We start from the raw sequence: 9,105 nt of genomic DNA, 5'->3' as shown, positions 1-9,105 counted from the left end.
AAACAAAAAACATAAATTTAGAAATATGTAATCAAAAGTAAAAATTATAATATAAAATATGTAAAGTATTTTTAAAACATTTTTTTTTTTCAAATATTCTATATAACCATCAAATATTTTTAATGAAAAAATAATACAATAAAACTAACTCCACTAAAAAAAATCATTAAATAAAAAATAATTAATTATTATATTATCTAAATTAAATATTATTTTAGAAATTAAAAAATTATTAATATTTAAATCATTTCAATTTAAACTGAAAAACTAATTTACTCGTCTATGAATTTCATATTCAAAGTTTAGAAAAAAAATATATTAACTTTAATTATAAATACCTGAAAAATTCAACTCAGGCATAAACAGTGCCTGTTATCACAACAGAAAATAGATTAAGCATAATTAATAATTATTTTCTTGTAATTGGTTAACAAAATTAAGCATTTAACACCTCAACTAATCAATTTAATAAAACAAATTAAGTTAAAACAAAATAATAAATTGAAATTATAAGAATAAAAATGTTTGAGAAAAAGATGAGTAGAAACACTGCATGCACATGCAGCGTGAATGCAAACCATTGAATTTGAGAGCTGCAAAGAATAAGGTCCACACATGCATTTGTCTTCCACCATTTTCTCCCTTACAACCCAAACAAAACATTCCTCTGAAATTTTCTTCTTCCTTCTTCATTTCGCTTCTTTCCTTGGAGGACTCCTCCTCCATGTCCTCCTGAATCCTGAATGCAATGCATGAACTCCCCCAAAAACCCTTTTGGGATTCTCCATTGCCATCCCCACCCAACTTTCTTTTTCTTCATATGATCTGAAAAAGAGATTCAACATGGGGAAACATGACTTGGGTGGTTTTGGAGCTCCTTTCTTTTATGATTTTCTATTTCTTCTCTCTTTTCTTGTTATCTCAACTAGGTGCCAAGATGCAGAGATTATAGGAATTCTGAAGAACACAATCAATGTTCCTGTTAGCTTCGAATGGACAGGTCAAGATATATGCAAATGGAAACACATTGTGTGTGATGTATCAAAACGTGTGAAAGCCATTCAAATTGGGAATCAAAACCTTCAGGGAACTCTCCCCAAAGAGCTTGTGATGTTGACAGCATTGACACGTTTTGAGTGTCAGGGCAATAGTCTCACAGGGTCATTCCCCTACCTCTCAAAATCCTTGCAGAAGTTCATCATCCATGACAACAACTTCAACTTGTTCCCCCAAGATTTCTTCAAGGGCATGAGCAGTTTGCAAGAGGTGAGAATTGATGACAACCCCTTCTCTCAATGGAACATTCCCAGCAGTCTCAAAGACTGTGTAGCACTCCAAATTTTCAGTGCTCAAAGTGCTGGTATTTCTGGGACAATCCCTGACTTTTTTGGTAGAGATGGTCCCTTTGCAGGTTTGGTTTTCTTAGCTTTATCTGATAATTTTCTAGAAGGTCCATTGCCTGCAAGCCTCTCAGATAGTTCAATAGAGAATCTTTTGGTGAATGGACAGAATAGCAACTCTAAACTCAATGGCACTCTTTGGGTGCTACGCAGAATGAGATCATTGAAACAAATTTGGGCTAATGGGAATGCCTTCACTGGTCCTATACCAAATTTGCAACAACATGATCAACTTTATGATGTGAACTTAAGGGATAACCAATTAACTGGTGTTGTTCCACCCTCCTTGGTTGCTCTACCAAATTTAAAGTTTGTGAATTTAACCAATAATCTTCTCCAAGGGTCCCCTCCTAGGTTCAAAATTGGGGTAGGAGTTGACAATAACATGGATAAAGGGAGGAACCAATACTGCACAAATGTGGCAGGACAACCATGTAGTCCCCTTGTAAATCTTTTACTATCTATTGTTGAACCTTTAGGGTATCCTCTGAAACTTGCTCAAAGTTGGCAGGGGAATGATCCATGTGCTAATAGGTGGACAGGTATAGTTTGCTCAGGGGGAAATGTTTCAGTTATCAACTTTCAAAACATGGGTTTGTCTGGCACTATTTGTCCATGTTTTGCAAGCCTTACTTCAGTAACAAAAATATTTCTTGCTAACAATGATATCACAGGTACTGTGCCAAATGAACTTGCTAGTTTGCCTAATTTGCAAGAGTTAGATGTTTCAAATAACCATTTATATGGCAAAGTGCCATCGTTTCCTAAAGATGTGGTTTTTAGATATGAAGGGAATCCAGATATTGGAAAGAAAGTGCAACAAACTCAGACAAGTTCTAAAGGCAATGGAAATAATAGCAGCATTGCAGTGATTATTGGAGTTATAGTGATTGTTGCTATTTTACTTGTTGTTGTTGTTGGGGTTCTATTACTTGTTAAGTTTAGGAGAAAGGGGAAGTATGCTGGTAAGCTTCAAAACTTGACCACAGCTTTGGTACCTCCTCATTATGGGGATGGAAATGCTGCAAAGATAAGTGGTGGAGGTCATGGAGAAGGAAATGTTAGCTCATTGTTAAGTCCTACACACAGTGTTTACCAAGGAGAAGCTAGTAACATGTTGATTTCAATTCAGATTTTGAGAGAAGTAACCAACAATTTTAGTGAGGAAAACATATTGGGAAAAGGGGGATTTGGCACTGTGTACAAAGGGGAATTGCATGATGGGACAAAGATTGCAGTGAAAAGGATGCAATCAGCAGGATTAGTGGATCAAAAAGGGTTGAGTGAGTTCACAGCTGAGATTGCTGTGCTCACCAAGGTTAGACACAAAAATTTGGTTGCTCTATTGGGGTTTTGCTTAGATGGTAATGAGAGACTTCTTGTGTATGAATGCATGCCCCAGGGTGCTCTTAGTAAGCATTTGGTTGATTGGAAAGAAGCAGGGTTGAAACCACTTGAATGGAAAACAAGACTTAGTATAGCCCTGGATGTTGCTAGAGGTGTTGAGTATCTTCATGGTTTGGCACAACAAATTTTTATTCATAGGGATCTCAAACCATCCAATATTTTGCTTGGAGATGATATGCATGCCAAGGTATCAGACTTTGGATTAGTTAGACTTGCTCCTGAAGGGAAAACCTCGTTTCAAACTAGATTGGCAGGAACTTTTGGGTACATGGCACCAGAGTATGCAGGTACATTGTCATCATTACAACTTTTTCTTAGAAAAATAGTCAATCAATTTGGATAATATTCTTTTATATGCTTGTTAAATCTAACTTTGTGTTATCTATATACTCGACACGCTTCTTAAATGGTGTGTCCGTGTAGAACATATGTATCGGACATTGACACTTCTACGATACTCATAAGACATGTATCGGTGAAGTGTACAATTAAAAAAAAAATATTGGAGTTCTGACAGTTCTATAACGATTTTAACACAATTTCAAAAAGGGAAAATACATTAATTTTTAAAAAACTTAAACTTATTGTACAAATTTTATTTATGATTAAAAAAATAAAAAACAAATCATTTTGAACCAGTCATAAAAAACATATTACATGTTTCTGCTAAAAAGTAAAACCGAAAGATACTTGTGCACATAAATCTTTACTGTCAATTTATATAATTCATACTGTCTCATACATTTTAGAGATTATACGTATCTCTGTATCCGTATCAGTGTTTGTGTTAGTGTTTATGCTACATAGATTCTCATGCATCAAAATACAATTAACAATACTTAAAAACAACCAAAATAGACTTTTTGTAATCATCTCTAGCTAATATGCTTTAAATGTAAAATATTTAGAACTTCTGAAGTTTTAGTTTACAATAAAACAATCATACTAAAAGCACCATTTGTCAATATGACTGCCATTGTTTAACTGCATTACTCACAGATGATTGTTGCATGAAAGAAAAAATCAACTGTTCTGAGAGTTTGTTTTTGTTCTTCATTGTGTAAACATTCAATGCATGCACTAACATGGGAGTATGATACACAATTGGGCAGCTACTGGGAGACTTACAACAAAGGTTGATGTGTATAGTTTTGGAGTGATTCTGATGGAGATGGTAACAGGAAGAAAAGCACTTGATGACAGCCTACCAGAAGAGAACATCCACCTTGTTACATGGTTCAGAAAGATGCTGACAAACAAAGATTCATTCCCAACAATCATTGACCCAACAATCAAACTTGATGAGGAAACATTAGTTAGTGTGAACACTGTTGCAGGGTTAGCAGGGCATTGTTGTGCAAGAGATCCTTACCAACGGCCTGATATGAGTCATGTAGTGAATGTGCTGTCACCTCTTGTGCAAGTGTGGAAGCCATTAGAACCAACTGTTGATGAAATTTATGGAATTGACTTTGATATGTCATTGCCTGAAGCACTCCAAATGTGGAGACATTTTGAGGGAAGTGACAACACCTTTGACTTAACTTCTTCATCAACACATGTTAATGGAAACAATGCAAAATCTTCTGTAAGTGCAACTCTTTCACATGCACAGTGATGACAGATAAACCTTAATATCAATTTTAACTTCAATATAATTAGTTACTCTCTCTAACTGTTGTTTCTCTTCCCACTCTCTCTTCTTGTTACATTCCTTAAATAACTTGGAAAAAGAGAACTCCAAATATTTTTTACAAAATTAGATGCAATGTAGAAATTATGGAAATAGAGTTTATTTTTTCACAACAACTTCATATGATCTAGGCCATTTCTTTTTAGACCATTTTTTGAAAATTTCAAAATTACCTTTATTTTGGATTTGAAAATCCGGAATAATAAATATAACTCAAAACTAAAAAAACACATTTTGGGAAAAAAATTCAGGAATACAAAATTGAAAATGCATTCTAGATAAAAAAATTCAGAATTCAAAATGTGTTATGAAAATTTAAATCTGTAATATTTTCAGATAAAAGGTTATGAAAGTGATTTTTATCTACACCCTAATTTTATTTATGGTTATTATTTTCTTTATTTTTTAGGACATTTTATCATTTTCAATAGAGACTTAGTGCATGTTCGAATTAAAAATATGATTATGATTTAATATGCCATTTTATAGTTTGTTTTTTAAAAAATGTTATAATAATAACAATGCTTATGAATTGTATCCCATATTACAATTACTCATAATTATTTGTTAATTAATTATACTTCATATTAGAATTATTTAGTAAACAAATATTCTGTGGTATGCTATCATGTTTATTTACTTTTCTACTTGTTAATATTTTGATTGTTCAATTTTTTTCTTAGTAAAAACACATTGAATTCATTGTATATAATTTAACTATATTTATATTACTAAAACTCTATAGTTTTAAGGAGTTAATAATTGCTAAGAATAAAATTCCACTGTTTGATAAATGCGTAATAAATGCAAAGGAAAAAGTAATGGGTGACACCTACTGCAACTAAAATAGCCTTTATTGGTTTAGGGTTTTTTAATTTTCAATAAAAAAACAACAATTTACTTATTACTCAACATTAAAAATACACGAAATAATTATTTAAACACAATTTAACAAAATTTTTATTTATTTTACTGTGTTTTTTCAATAAGTTAAAATTCAATGCCTATAATAAAAATATTTTATAATAATACAAGAAAATCATTAAATAAAAACTAAATTTAGATATCAAAATAATTAATTATTATTTAACTAAATTAAATATATTTTATAAATTAACAAAATTATTAATATTTAAACTAATTTTTATTATTAATATAAATTTATAAAAGTTTATAAATTGGTATTTAACCATTAACTACTAAAATAATTTAGATATCAATTTATAAAATATTTTATAAATTTTTATTAAAAATAAAAATTATTTTAAATACGAATAATTTTTTAGTCTTTAAATTAGTATTTAATTTAGTTAATATATTATGTTTTGTCTCTAAATTTGGTTTATATTTAATGAATTTTTTTAATAAATATAAAAAACTAATTATATTATTTACTTATTTGAGTAAAATTCTTTTGTTTTGGGTAATGAAAAAAGAGATCCATAGAATTATAAATATATAATTTTGGCATCTATTAATGGCAGATTTGGTCATCATTTGTTTCAAAATTAAGTAATTTTTGTCGAATATTAATAAGTGACTTAATTGCTTACAACATATAGTACATGTATGTAATGGTCAATAATTCATTTATTTTAATGCATGTTATTGTGACATATATGTTAGCATTTTTTTTTTATAACAATTGAATAATATATTAACTGTGAACAAAAATTGTGTGATTTTAATAAGTTAGATAATTAAATATACAACTAACATGTTACATAAATAAAATACATATTTGCAAAACCATAAAGACTAAAAGTGAATTCAAGCCTAACAAATATTATTATATTATTTTTTTAAATAAAAATATAATTAGAATTTGAGATTTTATGATAAATAAACATAATATAAAATAAACAAAAATATTTCTCAATTATTTAATGAAAACCCACTGAAATAAACAAAAATGGTAAATAATGAGAATAATCGTATTTTAAGGTGTAACAGATAAAAGGTTACGTGAAACGTGTTTTTTTTTATCATCAACTTGAAACGTTTATCTAACTTTGTCCTCATATGAGAATATAGGAGGGAATAAATTGAAACATGCTTACTTTATATATAAGTTAATTTTTTATTCTTTATTTATATTTTTTTTATTAAATAGTCTATCTAGGTAATTATTTCAAACCATTAAAAAAAAACAAGAAAACTACATAAAATAAATTATGCATATAACTATTTTTGTTATGAGTTGAAACAAACTTAATTGAAATATAACCAAATAAAAATAAATGTATCGGTTTCATATATCACTCCTAAAAATTATTAAATAAAATTTAATTGTTATATTGATTAAATTAAATGTTATTTTAAAATTTATTAAATAAAATATTGATATTTAAATTGGTACGTGTTTTACTATAAATTGAGAGATCGAATGATCGTTTATCTTATACGTCTAATGACCTTTCCGTAAAAGTGACGGTTACGTCAAATTACACGTTAAAAACATAAATTCTTCTTAAGAGTTACAAAGCGCAATTAAATTATCATCAGGTCTACAATAACTCTTCTAATAGCATAAGGCCTAATATAAAAATATAAATAAGAGGGGACCATCATGATAAGAGGTCATGATTCTTAAAACTATGAACTGAACTAGTTAAATTTATCATATCTGACTTTAGCGTTGAAGTATCTTTGCAGGTACCCAAAATCTGACAGTTAGAATTGAAGAGAAGACTCAAATAAATGGATAGGGGATATGCGGATAAGTTGACTCAAATAATATGTTTTTAGATTCAAACCAAAATAATTAACTTTAATTATGTGTTTTAAATACATCAATGAAATTATATTTTGAGTAACATTTATTAAGACATGTAATTATTAAAAACATATATTTAAGGACATCATTAATTAAAGTTGGAAGTCGATAAAAGATAATAAATTTTAAATATGTTAATAAATAAGATGTAATAAATATTAGAAAATGGATCACAAATTTAGATTCAATCAATGATACAAGTATTTAAATAAAAGAATTGAGTATCGTAAGAGGATACAATTCATAATATACTAATAATTTTCAATCTAAAATATTAAAATAATAAGTTTGTGAGTTTTATTTTATATGTTGATCAATTTTATTATTTTTATGTAACACGACTTAAACTCTTACTTTGATGAAACTCGTGTTAGGAAAACTTTTATTACAATCACACTAAGACCTCAAATTTGTAGGTAAGATTATATATTTATGAGTGATCCAACAACGAGTGACCTAATAAACCTAACAAACTATTGTTATAATAAACTCTAAATGACTTTGATACAATAGTAAGAATTCAACTTTAAGTATGACTCAACTTTATAAAATCAATATAGTATGAAATATTCTTATATTTAGTCGATGTGAAATATTAAACACTCGTATGAACAAATTACTAAAATTAATAATCGACTCTAATACCACATTTGAGTATTTCGATGGAATAACTAAGAAAATTTAGTACTAATAAATACGAGATAACCCATATTAAAAAAGAGTATGAAAATCACCTTCAACAAAAAATGTTAAGGTAGTGAGTTTATGATTTTTTTTTTTTTTACTTCAACAAAATTTCTTAAAGTAGTAAGTATATGAATTTTTTTTTACACGTTACTTGACTTTCTAGTTTATATTTAATGTAAGATTCAAGCTCTCATAGTAATGTTTTTTACCAATTAAGAGACTAATTATTATCATAAACAGATTCAAAATCCATACAAGTTATTTACTTATATAAATACCTATTTAAATAATATTTTATTTGATAAAAATAAACTTTAAATATTAATAATATTCCGGATAGACTAAAAATAGTGAAATAACATAATTTTATCACTATATAACTGAAAGATATTATATGTGTGAAATTTTATAAAAAACATAATCAAATTTTTGTTGTTATTGTTATTACACCAACATAACTACAAATCAAATTGTAAGCAATATTTTAAATTTCTCCAGCATTTTATTAATTAAAATTGAATATGGAATATCACATTAAACCATTATGAAACTAACAAGTAAGTTGTCATAAACAATTAAAGTAAAATAATAATTACTATAATAAAAAAATAATTAACATTCCTTGTAAGAAACAATAATTGTTTTTTATAACTTAACATAGGATATTCCAGTAATTTACAATTATATTCTCTCTACTTTTATTTGTCCTGTGCAACCATACATTGTTAATTAACATATTATACTTTTAGATTTTTTTTATTGCTTAAATTTTGAAAATTTGTTTTAATTTGATTTATAAGATTTGAGAATTTTGTTCTTCAAATATTTGGAAAGTTCCTCTAATCTTCAACAGCTTCTACATTATACTCATATCCACACTGCACCACTATCAAAGTAATAAAATAGATGATTAATGTAATGATTTCAACTTCAACTTCAAATATATATTTATTACATTGAAATAATAAATAATAGTACATTTTTGTTAATACTTATGCATCGAAATGAAATAATATTTTAATTTATTAGCATGGACACTGAAATTCAGAATAAGGAGGAGGGATGAGGAAGCTGTTGTTAGAATTTTCTGATATAAAAAAATTATTTAAAAAAAGAGAGTAAGTTTAACTAATTAAATATTT

At 27.7% G+C, this 9,105-nt stretch overlaps 1 protein-coding gene across 1 annotated transcript; it reads left to right on the top strand.

Annotated features, from left to right (window-relative positions):
• The first annotated feature begins 684 nt into the window (after nucleotides 1-684).
• Nucleotides 685-4,480, top strand: LOC137812988 (receptor protein kinase TMK1). The gene is made up of 2 exons (XM_068615259.2): nucleotides 685-3,094; nucleotides 3,920-4,480. Exons 1-2 carry the CDS (start codon nucleotides 844-846, stop codon nucleotides 4,423-4,425), a joined length of 2,757 nt encoding a protein of 918 aa, XP_068471360.1. The 5' UTR covers nucleotides 685-843; the 3' UTR covers nucleotides 4,426-4,480.
• The last annotated feature ends 4,625 nt before the right edge of the window (nucleotides 4,481-9,105 follow it).

This window comes from Phaseolus vulgaris, chromosome 2, assembly GCF_051622355.1.
Source record: "Phaseolus vulgaris cultivar YP4 chromosome 2, ASM5162235v1, whole genome shotgun sequence".
Lineage (NCBI taxonomy): Eukaryota > Viridiplantae > Streptophyta > Magnoliopsida > Fabales > Fabaceae > Phaseolus > Phaseolus vulgaris.
This window is presented reverse-complemented; position numbering and strand designations above follow the sequence as displayed.